General features: G+C 34.5%; 1 protein-coding gene across 1 annotated transcript in view; it reads right to left on the reverse strand.

Annotated features, from left to right (window-relative positions):
• DNAH14 (dynein axonemal heavy chain 14) overlaps positions 1-25,965 on the reverse strand; it is a 426,387-nt gene that overhangs the window by 383,740 nt on the left and 16,682 nt on the right. The window contains exons 4-9 of the mRNA XM_037805786.1: positions 21,080-21,248; positions 20,108-20,210; positions 17,781-17,843; positions 9,317-9,461; positions 6,374-6,505; positions 3,009-3,259 (exon numbers count right to left, since the gene is read on the reverse strand). Of these exons, the coding sequence (XP_037661714.1) occupies positions 3,009-3,259; positions 6,374-6,505; positions 9,317-9,461; positions 17,781-17,843; positions 20,108-20,210; positions 21,080-21,248 (863 nt within the window). The remainder of the gene's footprint in view (positions 1-3,008; positions 3,260-6,373; positions 6,506-9,316; positions 9,462-17,780; positions 17,844-20,107; positions 20,211-21,079; positions 21,249-25,965) is intronic.

Raw genomic sequence — 25,965 nt, forward strand, 5'->3', positions numbered from 1 at the left:
CTTGTCAGACTCTGGTCTTAGCTGTCATGCAGGCTTCATGGGATGATAGCATACGAGAAGCCAAGTTTTCTAGGAAACAATACTTTAGGAAATATAAATGACTGACCAACTTTAAAAAAAACATTTCTTGTTTGAAAATGCAACTCAGTTGCCCAGAGTCTTAATTCCATTTCTCATTTCTGGTCTTGAGCTGGCTGGGTGTATCAGCAAAGTAGAAACTGAATTGAGACCAAAATGGATTGAGAAGGATAATCTTCTTAGAGGGATCTCTCAAATGAAGTTGTTCTAGAAGGGAAGGTACTAGGAACTACACTATGCTTATACCAGAAGTTGGTGCAAGAGTTCAGAGGTTTTTAGACCATGTGGTATTGGTAGAAAGATTATCCACACCTTAAGCAGGCACATGACTTACACCTTCGAGCACATTAAAGGTGCACTTACACCCCAAAGAATTTCCTTGTAATGTTGTTTCCTTTAACTTGTAGTATCAAATTAACATCACTTCTTCGGCATGTTAAAAAAAAATCCACATTATTGAAATAAATTAAACATCTAAAACAGTGGAAAGACGTCTATCCATGTTCATGGATTGGAAGACTTCATAGTGTTAAAATGTCAATACTCCCCAAAGTGATCTACAGATTCAGTGTACTCCCTATCAAAATCAAATGGCCTTTTTTGTAGAAATGGAAAAGTTTATCCTAAAATTCCTATGAAATTGCAAGGGACCCAGAATAACCAACACAGCGTTGGAAAAAAAAAAGAACAAACTTGGAGAACTCACACTTTCCAACTTCAAAACTTACTACGCAGATACGGTAGTAATGACAGTACAGTAACAGCATAAGGAGAGATGCAGATAAATGGAATGGAACTGGGATTCCAGAAATAAACCCAAACATCTATGGATCAATTGATTCTCAACTAGGGTGCCAAGAGGGTTCCATGGGGGAAAGAACACTCTTTTCAACAAATGATGCTGGAACAGATGCATATTCACATGCAAAAGAATGATTTGGGCCCCTACCTCACACCAAATACAAAAATTAATTCAAAATGGACCAAATACCTAAATATGGGAGCTAAAACTATGAAGCTCTTAGAAAGAAACAAAAGAGTAAATCTTCATGACCTTGAATGAGGGAACTATTTCTTAGATATGAAATCTAAAACACAATCAACCAAATAAAAAGAGAACAAATTGGACTTCACCAAAATTAAAATTTTTTGTGCTCCAGAGGAAACTATCAAGAAAGTGAAAAGAATGCTCCCACAGAATATGAGAACACTTCTGCAAATTATCTATACTGATATCTAGTATCCAAAATAAATAACTTTCACAACTTAGCAATAAAAAGACAAATAACTCAATTGATAAATGGACAATTTGAATAGACATTTCTCCAAAGAAGATGTACAAATGGCCAATAAGTAAATGAAAAGATGTTCAACATCATTAGTCATTACGGAAATGCAAATTGATATTGTTAAGAGGTCAATGAAAACGCATTCAATAACAATAGCTAATATTCACTAGGCTATCACTTTGTGTTTATTCTCAAACAACAATGTGACATAGGTATTATTATCTCCATTTTAGAGATGAGGAAACTGAGATCTAAAGAGGTTATTTAACCTTCTTTTGGTTAATATCTGACTTAAGTCACACAATTAATTAGAGACAAAACAGAGGTTGGAACTCTGGTTGTCTGACTCCATCAAACGATGTACTACATCACTACCCATGTGTTCCTCCTACATCATAAAACATGCATTCAAGACATGTGTTGCTTAGAAAGTGAGCTATAAAATAGTACAATAGGATTATGGCAATGAATAAATGTATAAGAAAGGTCTAGAAGAAGTCATACCGAAATGATAAGATATTATGTTTAATAATGCAATTAAGGTGATTTTTGTTTTATGAATTGTCTATAATATGATGAATTAACTATTATAACTAAAATATCTTTTTAAAAAAACTATGTTTAGAATATAAAGACCTTTCTAAACTCACATATACACATGCACCTAGTGTATTACAGCACATTACACGTAAGTGCTATCACTAAATTAGTTGTATTTTACCTAGGTTAAAGTCCGGGCACTGTTCAAACTAGTTATGTGATTTTAGAAAAGCAATTTAAGTTCTGTGGATTCAGTAATAATTAGAGTAGTAGAGTATATTATCTGTAAGCTTCTACACAATTTTATGAAGTGATATTTTTCAGCTCTCTAATTATAATACTGAAACTTCAATTTAACTAAAATTATATTGCTAAATTTTTATAGTTCAGAAATGATGAAAATATTCCACCACTTCAATTCATATTCCATGTTTCACAAAGTACAGTAGATAGACCCAGTTGTGGAAATTAAGAAAAATGCATTGCCATTAACAGTATTTAAATAGAAGACATGTTGTGAAACACATTGTAAAACTGAAAATATTTTTAAAGTACTTTCTTAGTTGACAGGAGCATTTGACAGATATTTCCTGGAATTTACTTACATTTCAATTGAATCTTGTGGCTCCTTTCTGAATCATTCTCATATTCTCATATATCTTTAAGAACTAGCTCTGGACTTGGAAGATGCAATATATGTAAGACTACCAGATTTAGCAAATAAAAATACATGTCGACCAGTTAAACCTGAATTTCAGATTATCAACAAATAATTGTTTAATGTAAGTAATATTTGGGACACACTTATCAAAAAAATTATTCACTGTTTATCTGAAATGCAAATTTTACTGGGAGTCCTGTATTTCATATAGCAACCCCAACCAATGTACAATTTTTTTTATAATAGGGAAATTTCTTAAATTTTATGAACAGTATTAAGTAAAATATTACCAAATATAAGATTAGTTAATCCCAAAAATGAATACAAGCTATACTTCACTATAAGAAGAATTTTCAAATTCTACCTTAAATTATTGGATAAGAAGTAGAAATACAATACAAGCTTATGAGTATAAATTCAAATCAAAAAGTGTGATTTACTTGATGAGATTTGCATTCTTCTTTTCTATTGAACATGGCATTCTAGCAGAATCACTAAATAATTCCAAAAGTAGTGTGGCTGCAGTGTTCATGAGTTGACGAATAAGTTCCTGAAATAAGCAGTCAACCAGGATCAGAAACCTGAAATTTGTATCTAATAAATGTCGATATTTAGGCAGCTTGAAATGTGTTGAGTCATCTTCAGAGCAATTTGACTCAAAGTATTTTTTAATTCCTTGCTTTTCTGCCACCTACAATTTAACAAACAATTGAGAAACAAATGATGATTTCCATATTAACATAGCATGATTTCTAGTTTATAGTATTTTTATTAGCCTGAATAGCACAGTGGAACTAAACGTTACCAACAACTTTAATTAAAACTTCTCTTTAAGCTTACACTGTATTTAAATGAATCAGACAAAAACAATTTGTGTTCTGAAGCCTATGAAATTTAGTGACTCACTTATAAGCATTTAACTTAAGAAAAGGAAGTCTTTAAGAACACTCATATGTTCTGACATAGAGAGACCTTTCTCAAATCTTTTATCAATGGGGGAGAGTCAAGAATAAATATCAGGTTTTCTAAAACCCAGTCCAATGATTCTTCCCCTATTCTATGCTATACCAGTTTGACTTTTAAAATACCTATATGCTTCATAATAGAATTAAAAAAAATTAAGTTCATTAAATCTGATTTAGAGTTTTATTTTTAAAAAATATAATGACCTCTCTTAAGACAAGTGATATAAGAGGTATTGGAGAATGGCAGGTTTCAACTAAAAATATAGGTACTAGTATCAGTACCAGTGCCACCAAACACTACTAAATTGTGGTCCTAAAAATAGTCTTGAAGTTACTTAAAATAATTTCTCTTAGGCACATGAACAGTTTTTATTACTGACAAAACTTTTAAGAAAACTTTATGTGTATAATGCATGGAGTTTTAACTGGTAAGATGGTGAAGCAAAGCCTACTAAATATTCAAAATACAGATTTTTAGCATTGGTACCAAAGCAAACTTAAATAGCTGAATAATTGTATTAGTACAAAAGTATACAGTGATAAGCCTGGTAATGCTGTTCTTTTTTATTGAATGTTGGTGAAGCTGATGGGGATTTTGGCATTTAGTAGGCTAACCTATTCTCTATCATCACAGAGTATATTTGGGGTCAGACATATCTCAATTCTGATTCTAGGTTCATATCACCGATGGTGGCTCTCAGTTTCTAATTTCATCAGTTTTATAACTGTACTACAGTCTTCCAGAATTAGGTAGTCCCAAATATTGCTCAGAAGAATGCTTCTCGACCCAGCTGTACTTTAGATTCACTTGAGGAGCTTCTATAGTGCTGGCTGGACTCTACCCTCAAAAACCTAGGGTGAACCCCAGGCACTGGTATTTATTAAAAGCTCCCAGGTGATTCTAGTGTGCAGTCTAGTTGAGAGCCATTAATCTAGAGTATGATACAGAACTGTCATACATTTCAGGACAGTTTTAAAACCTCATGCATTCATTTCCAAAATTCTATGTGTACTGAATCTTTCTGGCAAGTCAAACTGATAGGTCAGATTTTAATAATTCAAACTCTTCCTAAAGGGTGCAGCCATTGAAACTTAAAGCATGATTCATATTTCTTAAAATCTGCAAATCCCTTCTGAAATTGTGACTTGATTTCCAGTAAATAGCCCTATATTTCTCTAAAATCTGTGATTCCACTGAGCTGAGGGAATTTGCAATGAGAAATAAATACAGTCCAGGTACAATACATTCAATTCACATATCAAGTTTGAATCTGGACACTTGGGCTTTCTTAAACAAACTGCCAATGCTCTCCTCTGAAATCCTACAGTAGCGATCCCTGGGCCAGCAGCGTCAAACATTAACTAGGAACTTGTTAGAAGTGCAAATTTTCAGGCTATATCCCAGACCTAATGAAACAGAAACTTCTCATCTTACCAAGTCTTCTAGGTGTTTCTCTCACCCACAAAAGTTTGAGAACCTCTGTCCTTAGCATTTAAATGTCAAATGTCACAACAAAATAGTAGAAGTAGTATCAGTGCTTTGTAATGACACTAGAGAAATGGAAAAAGTTTCCTGAATAATGTAGTTGCCAGGGACCTCAGCAAATCAGTGGTTCATTAAACTAAGGAGCTATGCTACAACAGGACATGTGCCTCTGTTTGAGAGGTAATATCTAAAGAGAAAAAAAAGCAGCACAATATTCATTGATACTTCCATTCCCAATATTAAGTCACATCCTTTTTGTTCGGACACATTCTCATGATCTTTTTATCAAGATCATTTTATGATCTTATAATCTTTATTAATTCTCCATATTTCCATGGTGGAATTAATAATTTTGGTGGATTTCAATATCAGGATTGGAAGTGGGTCTAATGGGTCTTATGTGGACTGATAAATGGGAAATCCCTTAAAAATATTTATGGTCAAATCCTAGTGATGCTGAATGGGAGAAAACAGAATAATTATGAATGATATTTTACTTCTATCTCAGTAGACTAAGCTATATTTTAGTTAATCCCTTCTTGATCTCTACTATTTTTGACCAAATTGTCTAAAAGACTGTCTGCATATGACAGGGCTTGGGGAGCTTAGGAGACTGTGAGGAATAAGACTGAGAAACGTTCAAACTCTGAGGATTTAGTTAACATACAATAGCTGCACTTCATTTTCTTGTTAAGAAGTAAAGTCCAGAGCTCATTATTACCCAATATCTTTCAAAAGGTAAATTCAGAGAAATAGAGTATTTGAAAACTGTTTGAGGAAGACCTACTCCATCTATTCCTCCAAAGAGCCTCAAATATCCACCTGAATTCAGCCAAACTATCAGAGGCAGCAAGTTCAAAATCAGATGCTATCACATCAGTGGGTTTCAAACTGTAAATGTTGAATTGTGCTTTCATGTATTTTAACTCCTTTTGTAGGAAAGCTATATAAAATAGTCCTGGAAAACAAGTCACAGTATATAGGATAGGCATGTTTTGAGGACTTTGTTCATTATATTAATGAGACTTCTTTATAAGGTCCTTAAGAGAAATTTTGTCTCATCTAGCTATGCATCTCCTGAGGGTTTTCTTTGTGTCAGGAACACTATAAGCAGAATTTGTAACAAATCACATTTCCCTTTATATTTGATTCAGTTTAAATTTAAAGCATCTTATTATGTATATTTCTTTGCATTCTCATAGCACCCAGAAATGTCCTTGTTAATGCACAATACTAGTTGGTTGGTTAATTAATCACCCATTTCCTATACTTTTTCCAGTGATGTAATTTGAAACAATGGCTTCAATCAGTACACAGCAACCTTGATACAGAGAGGTTATAATTAAAGAATTACCTTTAAAATTGTATTTTTCATCTCTGAAATTGCTTTATCCCTGATATCCTCAAGCTGTTTCAATGCTTGGGTAGCTTGCTGTAACTGTTCTTCACAAAATTCATCTACAGAATATGTACGAGACCTATCCAGCTAATTAAATGATAGTAAAGGTTGAATGTTACAAACTCTAAATCCATTTACAAAAGAAAAAGATAGATAAATTATTTGGTCATCTTTTTCATGTCATAAACAACATATTTCATACTTTCTTCTTTATATATTTTATGCTTTATATACTATATTCCTTATATCTCTTCAAATTTAAACATCCATAATTAAATCTAACTACTCTTGATAAAAGGACAGAAAAATATTATTATTTGAATCATAGCTAAGATTAAACCAAAGCAGAAGAATTCAAGCCTTCACATATTTTTTAAATATCTATGAACCCAGGGGAATCACCAACCCCAGGAATTAATTTTACTGTTGAAGTCCCAATTATCTGTAAAACTTAAAAACAGGAACATTCAATGAGGTATAAAGAGGTTAAAATCAAGTCAACCAAATAAAGTAAATTCTATTCTGAATTTATCCAGAATCCAGCAAGGAGAAATCTCCAACAAACAATTATGCTATTGAACTCTTCTCTAGTAATACAGAAACAGAATAATGTTTCACCCATTCAAGTATATCCCATCATTCTTCCTCTTTTCAATATTTCTCTTAGTTTTCCCTACACTGTGTTAATCCTCTTGCCAAAATAAATTTTCAATAATAAATATGGAGAATCTTTATCTGCAGTTACACTATAGCAATTGAGAAGTATGTTTCCAAAAAAGAAAAAAAGATTGAAAAGTACTGCTTTAGCCACAAAACTTTGAATTTCATCTTTTTCTCCCTATCCTAGTCCCATACTTGATTACCCAGTCCTAGTTTTTCCAGTAAAATGCCTCAAAAATGTTCCTTCTTTTCTGATCTTACAGCCAACATCATAATTGAAATCCTTATTGCCTGCATTATTCCAATATCATGCTAACTGATTTCTTTAACCTAGTATCTCCCCGCTTTCAAATGTTCCCACAAACCAATATCAGATTAATTTGACTAAAATAACACACTCAGAAACTTTCAGTAGTTGTCCTTTAAGAGTAGTCTCAAAATTTACTCTGCATAAGAATCATCTAAGGGACTTGTTAAAAATGTAGATTACCAGCACTACTCACTATACATTCCCATTCCCTTCAAAACGGATGGGACAGAAAAATCTACACATCTATTAAGCATTAAAATTATTGCCCAATAGAAAAAAATTCACTCTTGAATGTGAAACATAATCAAAAATTCCAACTGTTGTCTTCAGCCTGGTTCTGTGGCTTTGGATAAGTCACCATCTCTTTGGTACTTTTTGGCATTTGGTAATGAAGGTTGGGACAAAATGTTCCATATATGTCCTTTCTCTTCTAATTCTAGAAAATCCAGCCCTTTAAAAGGTGTGCTTTTATCCCAGCGGAGTTTACTGACTGGTATGCTCATAAAATAGATGTCCTATTCATGGAATTAACTTCTGAACAACCCCATTTGACTTATTCATAGCCTTGCTTCATTCATTCCACTTACCTCCTCACTGTCAATCCTCACTAGTGACTGTATCCTTGCTTATGGATAACCCTCCAGGTGGCACAACTGGCCACCTTCTGATTCCTGACTCCAGGCTCAGTTCTGGCTATGAATCTCTGCACTCACAGCCAGTTCCAGAAACTCCCATTCTTACAAACTTCCTCACACCAACTCCAAACTCAATCCTAAGGGCAGATTCAGATCCTATTTTTCCCTTAAACTGTTATTCTTGGGCTTCTCAAGACTTAACCTAACTTTTAGGCTCAGACTTCAGGGATTCTCTGAAGTCTCCTGTGTCTTCCTATACTTCATTAAGTTAATTGATATATATTATCATTCAGCTAGTCATAAAACAATCTAATATCATAGCTGTACAACTAATTACCTTTTACATTAAAATCATATCTAAAAATATTCCTGTTTGAAATGTTTCCTACTTAGGTTGAATTTAATCCTTTTGAAACATTAATATTCTCAATGTAACTATACAAAATTATCCATCATCTATAGTGACTAATTCATCCTTATTCATTAAATAATTTTTATTTACTCATTTACTCAAAGAATATTTTTGAGCACCTACTATGTGTCACTCACTACACATAATTCTGAAAATAAGCTGTTCATTTACAAGTCATGTATTAATCTTATTACATGTGTACAGTTAACACATTTACTTTTTGAGCCGACTGTCAAATTTATAACCTGTTCAAGCCCCCTTATTATTCCTTTTTATAATTCTTAGATGATTCTGTCAATTTTACTTCTTTTCAGAATCTCCCTTATATAAAAGGGTAAGTGAAATAAAAGATGCTGAAATCCTGTTCAACCATATATTAAACACAGTTTGTAGTTCTATCAACTTAATCTCTTCAAAAGAACAAAAATGGTATCTAAATTAAATTAAATCATTCCATTAAGAAGTTCAGTCTTTTTAGAATCTCTGAATAGGAGGATTTATAAATTTAACCAAAACCTATGAGTTGCAACTTACTGCATTTCTTGACTGCTAGGCTAAAGGAAGAATATCTGGTAACTATCAATTATGTAATAGAGACATTAATTATTTATAAAAATATTACCTATTTGGAGTTTTGAAAATAAAGGGCCTCATAACAAACTTAGGTTAAGTATAAGGAAAAATTTTTGATAAGAAATGTTAACTATTAAAATTGACAATCAAGGGAATTATATTCTTTGGAGATATTTAGAACATTAGTCACCCAGAAGAATGGTTTACTTATGGATCTACAGATCTGTATTCCTTTGATTCAGAACTCTATGTGTTCTTCCTAGTTTCTATACACCAATACTAGCTTATAGTAGTGTACTTCCACCCACCTTTACAAGGCATATGGCTGATGGATTATCTTCATGTCCACTACCCTTTTCCAGATTAACTGCATCTTCACAAAGTCCTCTGATATAAAGCAAACATCCTTGAAATAATTCATCAGCCCAAAAAAGATGTTGGTACAAAAATGACCTGAAAGTTTAAAAATTTCCACATACTTATCTCTCATTCAAAATGAATGAGGTAAATAGTATAATTATTCATATGCCTATATTTAAAATGTATTGTACTTAATACACTTTAAATAACACTTCTAAAGATTAGCAAGTGTTAATGGTCTCATTTGGCTGATGATGTTGTAGGCAAGGTTTTAGGTATTGAGTGTGATGAGAGAATGAATTGGAAGGGAGAAACAGGTTATGATGTTATTCTGTTACACCACTGAATTCTAATAATTTTGAAATATCAGGCAGTGATTTGAAAGGATATTATAAAAACAATTCCCTCAAATTATTCTTTCCATCAATTACAGGAAAAATTAAATTTGTTAGGGAAGTGTCCCGGGGACCATTTGGAGAATGCTTCTTAAATTCTCCCCATCACCTAACTCCTAAAACAGAAAAGATGGGCCCTTTTGTTCTCTCTGTCCCTTTCTACTGGCCAACTGATGGTCACCAAGGTGAGACAAATCATAGCAAACGATACTGGAAAAAAACTGAGAATTGGAAGAGAGAAGAAAAGAGTAGAAGAGATATGGTTCCTTAAAAACGGGATCAAAGCAAGAAAACGTCCAGATATAATGATGTATGGAGAAGAGGGAGCCCTCTTCCCTGCATTTATCCCTTTTGGAGTATTTGATTTTTCATTATTCTCAAGCTCATAATATGCAAAAATGATGATGCTCAGAAATGAGCTATTCCCTGTCTTTCCATTTTACGGATGAAAGCTTTAAATACCCTGAAGCTACTGAAGCTTAAGGTTCTTGGGCCTTTCATTTACATGGCTCCTTCCAAAGCCCTGCATTATTTATCTTGAAGGCCTCCTCAAATTATGTTTCACATAACATGGAACTACTTCTGGGTGTAGAAGAATTTGTTCCTTGACACTCCTCAAAATATCTGCTACAGGGAATAAAACAGATCACAAAAAAGATAAGTTGTACATCTTTGGAAGAGAAACAGCACAAAAAGCAAACTCAATCTTGGTATTTATTTACAAGGTGGTGACAATCAAAATTCAGATAGTAATAAACTCAAATTATGTATCACTGTTTAAAGTTTTCTTGGAATAATGTATTCAATTTTGGTTTGCATAGTTTAACAGAGAAATGTAGAAACTGAGGAGGGTGAATTAAAAAATAGTTACAAGTGGGATGTCATAACCATGGCAATATAATACATCCCATGGAAAAGTCACCCCACAAAATCAACTAATAAAAGGAATAATTCTACTTGCTTGGAAATCTGGAGAATGATAGAGACTGTAGAAGGACTCCACAAATGCTGAATCAAAGAAAAAGAAAAAGAATCTCCAAGATCAGGTAGGAGATGTCTATCTGGGACCCAGCAGTCTGGACCTCTCCCTCTCGCTTGGTCCTACACAGCTTGGGAGTCTCTCAGAGGCAGCACGACCAGGTCCTTTCTGCTGTAGGTGCAGACTACAGAGCTACTCAAAGCAGAGAGTTAGAACTCTGTAGGTATCCTGGCACAGAGACCCAAGTCCTCTGAGACCCAGGGCAGAACAAAAGTGGTTAACAAATGCTACATACAAATGGGCTCCCAGGGGGGAAAAAGAAAGAGAAAGAGAGACTGAAGCAGAACCGTTGGCAAGAGGTGTATACACTCAATCCAGTCTCTGATTGCTGGACCACCTAAATGTAAAATGGACCATTCTGGATTGATCTACTTTTATGGAATGCCATCTGGGTCACCATGGTGGAACACCCTAATGAGGAAGGAATCCGAGGCAAAAAAAAGCCTTCCAATAAATAAATAAATAAATAAATAAATAAATAAATAAATAAAGGGGGGGGGCAAACTGAACTGCTATAAGACAAGATGGCTCCCAGAACTTAAAAGTGTAAGGAAAAGGAGGCACTGAAAGAGGGAGCTATTTTAAACAAACCATAGGAGCTAGGGAGAATATTCTGCACAAGAACAAGCAGTATAGATCAAGATTCCTGGAGAAGGAAGGAATAGAGGAAAGAAAGATTTGTCCTAGAGGTAAAACAATTGCACAAAAAGTGTGATATTAAAACTTCAACCACATATCCAGGGCAAGAATCAGAAGAACTGCTGAGAAAATCTAATCAGTTAAAAACAGGTTACTCTAGAGGTCCAGAATAAGTTGGACCAAGTGTCAAAGGAGACCCTTAATACAAAGGCCAATCAACAATAAAACCCAAAACAAGAAGGAGACACTGACCTTCAGAGTAATATATCAAAATAATCAGATGTCCAGACATCAACAAAAATTACATGCCATACTAAGAAACATGAAGATATGGCTCAGTCAAGGGAACAAATTAAAACTTCAGAGGAGACACAGAATTTGGAACAAATAATCAAAGCCTTTAAACAAATCTCCTACTTTGAGATGAAGGAAAATATGGATATAGAGCTAAAGGATATTAAGAAGACAATTGAGCATAAAAAGAATTTGAAAATTTGAAAAGAAACAAAACAAATTATGGGGATGAAAAGAACAATAACAGAAATTAAAAATACACTAGAGGCATACAACAGCAGATTTGAATATGCAGAAGAAAGAATCAGTGAACTAGAAGATGGGACAATCAAAACCACATAGCCAGAAGAATAGATAGAGAAAAAAATAGAAAAAATTAAGAAGTGTCTCAAGGATTTGAAGGATAGCATGAAGCAAATAAACATACGTATCATGTGTGCCAAGAAGAAGAGAAAGGAAAAGAGGCAGAAAGAATATTTGAGGAAATAATGCCAGAAAATTCCCCAAATATTATGAAAGACATAAATATACACATCCAAGAAGCTCAAGGTAATTGTGATGGTTAAGTTCATGTGCCAACACAGCCAGGTTTTGGTGTCCAGTTATTTGGTCAAATAAGCACTAGCCTGATTGTTACTGTGAGGATATTTTGTGGACTTAAATCATCAATAAGTTGATTACATCCACAATCAATTGAGAAGATTTCCTTCAACAATGAAAGAAGTCTAATCCAATCTATTGAAGGTTTTAAAAGAAGAAGTGATGATTTCAGCAGTCAAAAGAGAGAATTTCCATCTCTGCTTTAGCCAGCCATCTTCTCCTGGGGAATTCATTGAAAACCTTCTTTGGAGTTCCCAGCTTGCAGCCTGCCCTACAGAATTTGAATTTGTCCATCCGCAGAGCTGCAAGAGACAATTCTCTTAAAAATCTCATAATATTTACAGATACCTCCTGTTGACTCTGCTTCCCTAGAGAACCCTGACTAATACAGTACTCTGAACAGAATAAACCCTAATAGACCTACTCTGAGATACATACTAATCAGAATGCCAGATGTCAAAGATAAAGAGAGAATTCTGAAAGCAGCAAGAGAAAAGGGATTCGTCACACACAAGGATCATCAATAAGACTAATTCTGATTTCTCATCAGAAACCATGGAGGCAAGAAGGCAGTGGTGTGATATATTTACATACTGAATGAGAAAAGCTGCCAGCCCAAAATTCTTTATCTGGCAAAACTGTCCCTCAAAAACGAGGAAGAGTTTTAAAAAATATTCATAGTTAAACAGAAACTGAGCAAGTTCTTCAACAAAAGACCTGTCCTACAAGAATTACTAAAAGGAGTTCTGCAATTTGAAAAGAAAAGTCAGGAAAGAGAGGCTTGGAGTAGTATAAAGATATGAAGCTCTTCAGTAAAAGTAAACAAAAGGGTAAATGCAAAACCCAACAATATGTATCCTCAATACACAACTCTATTCTTTAATTCCTATAAGGTTCAGAATATAATTGAACAAGGAAGAGGCATATTTCCTGATAATGGACATGCAAATATAAAGAGAAAATGTGGGGACAAAAACAACAAAAAGAGGAGAAACAGAGAGATATGGGAGCAGAGAATGTGTATGTTATTGAAGCTAAATTGGTATCTTTTCAAATTAGTAGGTTACAAACATGAGATGTGTAATATAAACCCCAGGGTAATCACAAAGAAAGTATTTTAAAAATATACAGAAGCAGAAATGAGAACAGGATTAGTCAGATACATCTCAGACATCACCTATACAGAAAAGGAGGTTATAATAAAGGAAAAGAGAGATATAAAAATATATATGACATGTAAAAACCAAAGGACAAAATGGTTGAAGTAAGTACTGCCTTTACAGTAATAACACTGAATGTTAATGGATTCAACTCCCCCATCAAAAGACAGAGATTGGCGGAATGGATCAAAAGAAGCACAACTTAACTATACGTTGTATACAAGAGACTTAAGACTCAGACACCAATAGGTTGAAAGTAAAAGGATGGAAAAAGATATCCCATGCGTATAGTTACTAAGAAAAAAAAAGCTAGGATAGCTATATTAATATTGGACAAAATAGACTTTGAGTCAAAAGCTGTTATAAGAGTCAAACAAGGACACTATATATTAATAAAAGGGCAAATCCACCAAGAAGAAATAACAATCATAAATATCTATGCACTTAACCACAGTGCTCCAAAATAAATGAGGCAAACACTGACAAAACTGAAGGGAGAAATAAACACCCCTACAATAATAGTTGGAGACTTCAGTATACCATTTTCATCAATAGATAGAACATCCCACCAGAAGATCAATAAAGAAACAGACAACATAATAATATGATAAATGAACTAGATCCAACAGACATATACAGGACTTGTACCCCAAAACAGAGGATATACATTCTTCACAAGTACATATGGATCATTCTCCAGGATAGACCACATGGTAGGTCACAAAACAAGTCTCAATAAATTTCAAAAGATTGAAATTATACAAAGCAACTTCTCTGGCCATAGTGGAATGAATCTGGAAATCAATAACAGACAGAGAATTGGAAAATCCACAAATATATGGAAGCTAAAATAACACACTCAATCATTGGGTCAAGAAAGAAATTACAAGGGAAATCAGTAAATATCTTGAGATGAATGAAAATGAGAACACAGCATATCAAAACCTATGGGATACAGCAAAGGCAGTGCTGAGAGGGAAATTTATAGTCCTAAATGCTTATATTAAAAAAGAATTAAGAGTCAAAATAAAAGACCTAACTGCACACCTGAAGGAACTAGAAAAAGAACGGCAAACTAACCCCAAAGTGAGCAGAATGGAAGAAATAAGAAAGATTAGAGCAGAAATAAATGAAATTGAGAATTAAAAAACAATAGACGGCATTAATAAAACCAAAAGTTGGTTCTTTGAGAAGACCAATAAAAATAACAAACTCTTAGCTAAACTGATAAAGATAAAAAAGAGAAGATGCAAATAAATGAAATAAAAAATGAGAGGGGAGATGTTACTACTGACCCCCCCCCCAAATAAAAAGGATCATAAGAGGATCTGCCAACAAATTAGACAACCTAGATGAAATGGACATATTCCTAGAAACACATGAACAACTTACACTGACTCTAGAAGAAACAGAAGACCTCAGCAGACCAATTACAATAAAAAGATTGAATCAGTCATTAAAAACCTCCAAACAAAGAAAAGCCCAGGACCAGATGACTTCACAGGAGAATTCTACCAAACATTCCAAGAAGAATTAATATCAATCCTGCTCAAACTCCTTCAAATACTTGAAAAGGGGGGATTGCCACCTAACTAACTCCATGAAGCTAACATCACCCTAATACCAAAGTCAGATAAAGATACCACAAGAAAATTACAGACCAATTTTCCTTATGAATATAAATGCAAAAATCCTCAACAGAATGCTTGCAAATTGAATCCAACAGAACATTAGAATAATTATATGCCATGATAAAGTGGATTTTATCCTATGTATGCAAGGGTGTTTCAATATGAGAAAATCAATTAATGTAATATACCACATTAACAAAATGAAGGGGAAAAAAAACACTCGATCATCTCCATTGTCACAGAAAAGGCATTTGTCACAATCCAGCATCCTTTCTTGATAAAAACATATAGAAAAACACGAATAGAGGGAAACTTCCTCAACATGATAAAGGGATATGTGAAAAACCCACAGCTAACAGCATACTCAATGGTGAAAGTCCAAAAGCTTGCCTCTAAGATCTGGAACAAGACAAGGATACCCGCTGTCACCACTGATATTCAGTATTGGACTGGAAGTTCCAGCCAGAGTAGTTAGGCAAGAAAAAGAAATAAAAGGCATCCAAATAGGAAAAGAAGAGGTAAAACTTCCACTATTTGCAGATGACAGAAAGTCCTGAAAAATCTACAAAAAGCTACTAGTGCTAATAAAAGTGTTCAACAAAGTAGCTAATTAGAAAATGAAAAAATGACATGAAGACAAATTTCAGTGAAGAGGCTTTATAAATGGCAAACATTCACATGAAAAGATATTCAGTATCATTAGTCATTAGGGAAATGCAAATTAAAACCACAATTGTAACTCTATTGGAATGTCTATTGAACATAACTCTATTGGAATGTCTAAAATAAAAAATAGCGACAACAGCAAATGCTGGCCAGGATGCAGAGAAACTGGATCACTCATACATTTCTGGTGGTAATGTAAAAAGGCACAGCCCCTCTGGAAAACAGTTTGATACTTTCTTAAAAAACCAAACATGTAACTACCATATTACCCATTGTGCTCCTGGGCATTTATCCCAGAGAAATTAAATCTTATGTTTACTCAATAACCTATGAATGAATATTCATAGCAGCTTTCTGTGTAACAGCCCCAATCTGTAAACAACTCAGATGTTCCTCAATAGGTAAATGGTTAAACAAACTGTGGTACATCCATACCATGGAAAACTATTTATCAGTGAAAAGGTAAGAACTATTAATACAACTGATACATGCAAAAACCTGGATGAATCTGCTGAGGGTTATGCTAAATAAAAAAGAGACAGTCCCAAAGGCTACAAACTATATGATTCCATTTATATCACATTCTTAAAATGACAAAATTATAGAAATCAATTAGTAGTTGCCAGAGATTAAGGTGGGAGGGAACTGGGTGTGGCTATAAAGGGCAACATAAGGGATCTCGTTACAATGGAAATGTTCTGTATCATCTTGACTATATCAATGTTGATGTATCCTGGTTGTCATATTATACTACAGTTTGCCAAGATATTAATTACCATTGGGGTAAGCTGTCTAAAGGGCACGCAGGATTTCTCTGTATTATTTCTTATAATTGGACATCAATATACAATTACATCAAAATTAAAATAAAAAAAAAATCCTGGCTCCTGGAGATCCCACAAAATAGGTTATCTGTCATCTCTCTTGGATTATTTAATGACTCCCCTTTTTGAAAGCAAAACATTAGATCAAATGACCAAAGGAATAAATCAAGGTTCTTCTTAGTATTACAATTTCTTTACAGTACAGAATGATATACTGGTAAATACAATAAGTCTTTAAAAAAATAAACACGGGTTAAATTTAATCATAAAGGCAATGGATTGTGACTTTCTAATCCCTGAATTAAATTCCTATCAGCTTGCACAGTGCATTTTAAAAATACGGCTTCCTTTTCTTGTTACTGCAAAGGAGAGGCTAAACCTGCTTATAATTGTGCCTAAGAGTCTCCCCCTGAGTACCTCTTTGTTGCTCAGATGTAGCCCTCTCTCTAGCTAAGTCAGCTCGGCAGGTGAACTCACTGTCCTCCCCCTTATGTGGGACCTGACACCCAGGGGAGTAAATCTCCCTGGCAACGTGGGGTATGACTCCCGGCGATGAATCTGGACCCGACATCATGGGATTGAGACCATCTTCTTGACCAAAAGGAGGATGTGAAATGAAACAAAATAAAGTTTCAGTGGCTGAGAGATTCCAAACGGAGCTAAGAGGTCACTCTAGTGGGCATTCTTATGCACTAAAAGATAACCCTTTTTAGGTTTTAATGCATTGGAATAGCTAGAAACTACTAAACTGCAACCCAGTAGCCTTGACTCTTGAAGATGATTGTATAGCAACGTAGCTTACAAGGGGAGACAGTGTGATTGTGAAAACCTTGTGGATCACACTCCCTTTATCCAGTGTGTGGACAGATGAGTAGGAAAATGAGAAAAACTAAATGAAAAATAGGGTGGGGCGGGGGGATGATTTGGGTGTTCTTTACTACTTTTTTAAAAAAATTCTTATTTTCACTTTTTCTGGTACAAGGAAAACGTTCAAAAAATAGATTGGGATGATGAATGCACAACTATATGATGGTACTGTGAACAACTGATGGATGTTCTGTATGGTATATGACTGTATGGTATATGAATACATATCAATAAAATTGAATTAAAAAATATGGCTTACTTTTGAAAATTTTTAAAATACTACATAATAAAACTTACCTGCTCTTCTCTGTCTTAATTCTTCTAACATTTATTTTCCAGGTAACAAATAATTTATTGATTCTGAAAGGAAAAACACACTTCTTACATTCTAGACTAATAAATCATGTATTTATATATAATACATCTAGTAAAAACTTAGTAATATTTAAAAATTCTCTAGAATATTGTTCATTCATTCTGAATTATCCAAAGTAAATACTAAAAAGTTATATATCTTTTCTCCCAAACTGTTAACACAATATAGACCAAAAGTTATTATAATTCTCATGGATGCATAATTCATTTAGCTGCAACATTCTAATAAGTATAAGAAAAATGAATATATTATTTTCCTCTTATAGTATACATTTATTGGCTTATGATTTTCAAACAAAACATATTTCAAGAAGGGTCAAGATTCAATTTTCAAGTGAACATGAAAAGGTACATTGATAATGTCATTTTGGTATTTTACACTTATGCTAAAAATACACAGATGTGTTTGTAATTTTAAAAATACAAACATAAAAACAAGACATTTACTGAAAAGTTTCCCTGTGATTATTCATCACCTGTAACTTTCATACATGAAATCGATGTATTTAGCTGTCTCTGTAAATTCTAAATTTTTCTAAATGAATATTGCCACCTACATTATGCACTTGTTTGACTAGACTACTGCCACTTTAAAATCTCTCACTCAGTACCCTTTCCATCTCACTCAGTACTCTTTCCAACCACTACCCTTAAATAAACACTGAGAAGTGATACTTGTGTGCCACAGTGAGATTCCTTATGTAGCCAGATGTTTCTAATATGACATCATCATATTAGAAAGATGATTCTTGTCCCAGTGCCAAGTGGGCTACAAAAACTCAATAAATGAAAATTATTTAGAAAAAAGGAACACTGAGGATTTATTACAGAGCAAGAATAACAGTGGAAAGTCCAACAGACAGAGTTGCAAATAGATATAGTATCATAATCTGATCATCCAAAATCAAAAACATATCCAGCCTCCCTAGTAATGCCTAAATTATAGGTATGAAAGATATTTTTCAGAAGTGTTACTCAGTAGCTACACTGCATGTGACTTAGGTCCCAGACAAAAAGACAGCCAGCTTCATTTCCCATCAACCTCTTCAATGTTCCAGTCATGCCAGGCTTTCTACTACTGAATACACTGTTAATTCATTTCTAGCTCAGAACTTCTGAACTTGCTTGGAAATATCCTTTCTTAAATCTTCACAGAACTGGCTCCTTTTCATTTTTTAGGTCTCTGCTCAAATACCACCTCTGACCTCCTATCTAAACACAAACATTTCTGTTTTATTTCCCTATTTTATTATTTCTGGCCCTTATCAGTATCTGAAATTATCTTGTTATTTACTTATTTATTATCTGTCTCTCTCCACTAGAATGTAAGTTCTATAGGAATAGAAACTATATATATATATATATATTTTTTTTTTTTTTTACAGTTCTCTTGCCAGTGCCCATAACAGTGGAACAGAATAGGTACATAATAAATTTTTGTTCATTAAATGAATAACTTCTCTGTGACAAAAACAGGCACTTCTCTTACAGAAAAGTTCCTCGGGTCCTTGGTTATTTAAGCAACTTATAATATTAAATGATACACTTTAAAATATTAAAATATTATGTATTTCTTTCCTAGTCCCTAGCAGATACCACCAGCCCATAAGAAAAGACAGACATTAGAAAGAAAACAAAAAAATTATAAAAGTAGATACAAACACTAAAAATACAACAGTCTGGGACTGAACTATGAAGGATCAAAGAGTTTAAGGAATCCTGATGTGATGTGATGTAGAACCAGGCAAATTTTTTAATGACCTTGAGTCAACAAGGTCCTCCCATCCCCCTTATTCTGTTTTATTTTCCTCTATAACATTTCATCTGTACATGACATCTTATATATTTATGTGTTTTATTGTCTGTTCCACCCATCATTATATAAGTTCTTTGCAAACAGAGGAAATGTTTGGTTTGATAGATACAGAATCACCAGCATCTAGAATATGCCTAATTCATAGCAGACTCTCAATTCATGAATGAATAAATGCATGAAAAGGAACAGTTAAACTAAAATTAATATATTCTCTAGTTTTCTTGACGATACAAAACTATTTTATAATATTTATCCAAAATTGTTAAAATAAGAATTTTAATATTTACATGGGTAAGCGTCCTTTATGTAAAAAAAATTTTAAGGAATACCCCACTTCCCCATAAATGTTACTGTAAAACCCAGATGTCTAGGCAATTGCTATTTCAGCAGGATCAAACTACAAAATAATTGGTTTCTTTTTTATTTATCTCACCGGAAACTGGAAAATATCTTGAATTTCTGTAATAAATAGTAACACCTTCTTTCCAATAGCCATTCTAAAACAGGCGTGACTTCTATTTCTTTTCTATGCCGTACTTTAACAACCTGCAAGTACAAGCACAAACACGATTTTATTTCTTAAAGAAATATATGCTATTTTCAAGAAAATTAGAATTAGCTCATAACTACTTTACCTTTACAATTAAGTTCATTCTAATGTAAACCCTCAGCCACATCATCTGTTCCCAAACTTGATTTCCCTTCATACACTGCTTCTATACTTGCAATTTTCTAATGCTATTTCTTGTGCTCCAACAGAGAGAAGAAGAGAGAAACTTCCTCTTCACCCTGAGATACTTTTCACAAATAACTATCCATTTTTTGAGTGATATAATTGTCATATTTTTTAATAAAAATGACACTATGAGCATAATTTTAACTACAGAGTTAATTTAGGAGGCTGGGAGAGCAGAGGAAGGAAGATAGGCATTAAACAAATGATCAAACAAATAATTGCATATTATAACTTATGGTAAGTATCAAAGTGCTATGAAATAGTATAATAATGAGGTTTCTACACATGATAACGAAGCATCTGTCAAATATTGCCAATAAAGGGCAGTTTTAAAAAATCATTATTACAGTTTCTATTATGGCAGAAAATGTTTTTTAGTTCTTCCTTTAAAAAATTACAGCAAATACTAATGAAGCATTTTATTAATATAGATGTGAAAAGAGTAATAAAATGTTGAATCCTCAAAACTAAACCTCTAAAAAGAAGGAACAAAGTCACTGTTAAATAACTTCCTCCCAAAGAGGTTCTTAAATATAAGGTGAAACTGGCTCTCTGTTGAATAAACTGTTCCTTAAACGATGAGGTTTGTCTCAAACACGCAGAAATGAATTTATACAATTAAATTCTAAATTGCATAATCTTTTTCTTATGATTCTGAAATAAGAGAACATCCATTATATATTACCTTTGCTATAGCTGAAGCAGAAACAACCCAAAATTCTTTAGAATGTCTGGCTGTGTCAGTAGATACTACCTGAAGATCATATGGATTATAAGGAACTTTAGGATTAATCCGAGTAAGGCAATATACATATTCTCCATCATCTTTTAAAGGTTCCTGAGGTTAAAAAAAAAAATCACTCATCAATTCGACTCAATTAATGACTAAAATGGCTGAACCCAGTATGAAGTAAATCAAAACAATTTTAATATAGATGAAAATAAGAATAATACCATTGAGGAAAGCTAACATCAAAATTGTGTCTAATCGAAGTTTAAGAAGATCAATCTTATGAAAGATTAGAAAACATCATGGAATATAGTAGTAGGAAGCTCCAGGTATTGGTTCCTCTACTAAAACAACTATTGAGCTGGCAAGAACTGTCTGAATCAACTATTTCAGAACTCTGGAATACAGTCAAACACTTGCAGCATTCAGGGGAGTGCTTGATGAAGAAAGAAACTGGTAAACTTTGTAATGTGATGAAACATTAATGAAAATGTATCTATATGCTTACTAATGCATCTCACTAACCCAAAGGACTTGATGACATACCTTTTACATATATGCCATACATCCAGTAAATTGTCTGCCAACTAATGATGGCAGTTTAGTATTATAATAAAAATAGCTAATATTTGTTAAGTAAGTATTTAAGAATAGTTTCACATACACTATCTTCACGACCACTACAAGAGTTTAATCTCTTAAAAATTTAATCTCTTAAATTTAAAGAGATTAAAGTTTGATTTTCTAATCTCTCTGAACAGATGTGGAAATTGAGATTCAGAGAAATTAGGCAATTTGAGAAAAGTCACACAGCCAGAAAGTGGCAGTGTAAGGATCTGAATACAAGTCTGACTCTAAAACCATGTTCTGAGCTACTATATTATACTATATATATTACATCTCCCTCATTTACCTGGCATTATTAAAAAATGAACTATTCCACATAAGAAAACATTTTAATTGAAATTTATTTCTTTTAGCTTTGAAACTTTTAACTTTTGTTGATGAAAAAAGTTCTAAAATTTTCTTAAAGGGTACAATGACATTTAAATCTTTTGGGGATGTAAATTTTACTACAAAATAGCATTTAGAAAACATCATGGAATATAGTAGTAGGAAGCTCCAGGTATTGGTTCCTCTACTAAAACAACTATTGAGCTGGCAAGAACTGTCTGAATCAACTATTTCAAAACTTTGGAATACAGTCAAACACTTGCAGCATTCAGGGGAGGGCTTGATGAAGAAAGAAACTGGTGAACTTTGGTGAATTTTGGCATCTCACATAGCAGCTACCAACCCAAGGCCCCCAGTCCCAAGGCAGGCAATCATGAGAAGATGAAGGTAGCTGGTGTTCCTGATGTGGCTTGCAGGTGCTAGGGTGGACAACAAGGACCTTGTCCTCCAAAAACTGTGTGTGTGTTTTGGTCTGCCTGACAGTTCACTGAGGAACTGGCACAGAGGCTGGCCATTGTTTCAACCCCTTTGGCTGAAGCAGCTTCCCTAGCAGCATCTGTCAAAAGAATTTAAAGAAACAGACATCATTTTGTTTCCTTTTCTTTTCTTATGGTACCCAAGCATTCAAATAATCTCTTTTGGGTCACTGACCCACTGCAGATATAACAGAACACAGACTCCAGTGAACATACGTGACAAGGAATATAGTTTTTGCAAAAATAGTTTGGAAAAGTCACTGTGCCAGTTTGAATGCATTATGTCCCCCAAAATGCCATTATCTTTGATGTAATCTTGTGTGGGCAGACATATCAGTGCTGATTAGATTGTAATTCCTTGAGTGTTTCCATGGAGATGCACCCCACCCAGCTGTGGGTGATGACTTTGGCTGGATAATTTCCATGGAGGTGTTGCCCCGCCCATTCAGGGTGGGTCTGAATTAAATTGCTGGAGCACTATATAAGCTCAGATAGAAGGAGCGAGCTTGCTGCAGCCAAGAGGGACACTTTGAAGAACGCAAAGAAGCTGAGAGAGTAGCTGCAGATGAGAGACAGCTTGAGGACGTCCATTGAAAGCAGACTTTTGCACTGGAGAAACTAAGAGAGGACAAAGCCCCAAGAGCAACTGCGAGTGACATTTAGAAGAGAAGCTGCAGCCTAGAGAGGAACGTCCTGGGAGAAAGCCATTTTGAAACCAGAACTCCAGAGCAGACACCAGTCATGTGCCTTCCCAGCTAACAGACATTTTTTCCGGATGCCATTGGCCATCCTCCAGTGAAGGTACCCTATTGTTGAAGCATTACCTTGGACACTTTATGGCCTTAAGACTGTAACTGTGGGAGAACCTAAGATGGTGGCTAGGTGAGACAGGGCAAAAAAACCTCCTTGAAAAACACTAGATAAAAGCCAGAAAGTGACCCAGAATACCAGTTCCAGCGATGCACCAGCTGGACAAGATCTGCTGAATCCACAGGGACCATGCATTTGGTGAAACTGGGAGTCTGCATTTTGAAATGACAGGCTGGGAATGCCCCTGCATGGCCCGGTGGCCCAGGGCTTCCCAGAGGGCCAGCGTGCACTTGTGATGTGGCACAACCTTCCCTCAGCAGAGGTCCTGGAATAGTACGGCTGAGAAGGGGGACCTGCTCGGAAATCCCAGGGACCCTACGCCAATACCAAGGACTTGTGGGCCAGTGACAGAGACAATTTGTGGCAAGACTGAAATGAAGGTTTAGACTCTTGCAACAGCCTTAAATCTCTGGGAACACCTGGGAGATTTGATTATTAAAGCTGCCCTGCCTCCCTAACCACCCAGACACATGCCCCACACTCAGGGCAGACAGCACCAACAACACACCCAAACTTAGTGCACCAATTGAACCCCACAAGAATCAGATCCCCACAAACCACCAAGACAAAGTTGGGGAGAACTGACTTGAGGGGAATAGGTGACTCGCGGATGCCATCTGCTGGTTAGTTAGAGAAAGTGTACGCCACCAAGCTGTAGATCTGACAGATTAGAGATCAGTATTTTTTATATACTGAAAGAACCCTATCAAGTAAAGCAAATGCCAAGAGGCCAAAAACAACAGAAAATCTTAAAGCATATGATAAAACCAGATGATATGGAGAACCCAAACCCAAACACCCAAATCAAAAGATCAGAAGAGACACAGTACTTGATGCAAATAATCAAAGAAAACAAAGACAAACAATGAGAGCACGGCACAGGATATAAAGGACATAAAGAAGACCCTAGAAGAGCATAAAGAAGAAATTGCAAGAGTAAAAAAAAAAAACAGAAGATCTTATGGAAATAAAAGAAACTGTTGGACAAATTAAAAAGACCTGGATACTCAAAATACAAGATTAGAGGAAGGTGAACAACGACTCAGCATCCTCAAGGACCACAGAATGGAAAATGAAAGAACAAAAGAAAGAATGGGGAAAAAATCAAAAAAATCAAAACGGATCTCAGGGATACGATACATAAAATAAAACGTCCAAATTTAAGACTCATTGGTATCCCAGAAGGCGAAGAGAAGGATAAAGGTCTAGAAAGAGTATTCAAAGAAATTATTGGGGAAAACTTCCCAAACCTTCTGCACAATATAAATACACAAAGCATAAATGCCCAGTGAACTCCAAATAGAATAAATCCAAATAAACCCACTCCAAGACATATTCTGATCAGACTGTCAAATATGGAAGAGAAGGAGCAAGTTCTGAAAGCAGCAAGAGAAAAACAATTCACAACATACAAAGGAAAAAACATAAGACTAAATAGTGACTACTCAGCGGCCACCATGGAGGCGAGAGGCAGTGGCATGACATATTTAAAATTCTCAGAGAGAAAAATTTCCAACCAAGAATACTTTATCCAGCAAAACTCTCCTTCCAATTTGAGGGAGAGCTTAAATTTTTCACAGACAAACAAATGCTAAGAGATTTTGCTAATAAAAGACCTGCCCTACTTCAGATACTAAAGGGAGCCCTACTGACAGAGAAACAAAGAAAGGAGAGAGAGATACAGAGAAATTTACAGACGTATATAGAATATTACATCCCAAATCACCAGGACACACATTCTTCTCTAGTGAACATGGATCTTTCTCCAGAATAGACCATATGCTGTGACATAAAACAAGCCTCAATAAATTTTTTTAAAAAAAATGAATTTATTCAAAGCACATTCTCTGACCACAATGGAATACAAATAGAAGTCAATAACCATCAGAGACTTAGAAAATTCACAAACACCTGGAGGGTAAAAATGAGGGGGAGATGAAAACATTCCCGGATAATCAAAATCTGAGGGACTTCATCACCAGTAGATCAGTCCTATAAGAAATGCTAAATGGAACTGAGCAGGCTGAAAGGAAGAGACACTAAACAACTGACTAAAACTACATGAAGAAATAAAGATTTCCAGTAAAGATCACATGGTAAATATAAGTACAAATACTACCGTATTTTTGATTTGTAACTCCACTATTTACTTCCTACAGGATTTAAAATACATAAATGGTAATGATAAATCAGTGGTTTTGGACTCCATGTAAAATATGTAATTTTTAACAAGAACTACATAAAGGTGGGGGAATGGAGGAGTATAGGAACATAGTTTATGCATTCTATTGAAGTTAAGTTGGAATCAAAGAAAAACAAGATTGTTACAGATTTAAGAGGTTAAATTTAAGAACCACAGTAAACACAAAGAAAGTATCAGAGAATATAACCATAGAGATGAAAAGTAGAGTATGGGTTATGAGAAGTGGGGGAAAGGGCAACGGGGAGTTAAGAAATGAGTGTAGGGTTTCTGTTTGAGGTGAAGGGAAATTTCTAGTAATGGATGGTGGGAAGGTGACAGCATT

The sequence above is a fragment of the Choloepus didactylus genome, chromosome 2, assembly GCF_015220235.1.
Source record: "Choloepus didactylus isolate mChoDid1 chromosome 2, mChoDid1.pri, whole genome shotgun sequence".
NCBI classification, from domain to species: Eukaryota; Metazoa; Chordata; class Mammalia; order Pilosa; family Megalonychidae; genus Choloepus; species Choloepus didactylus.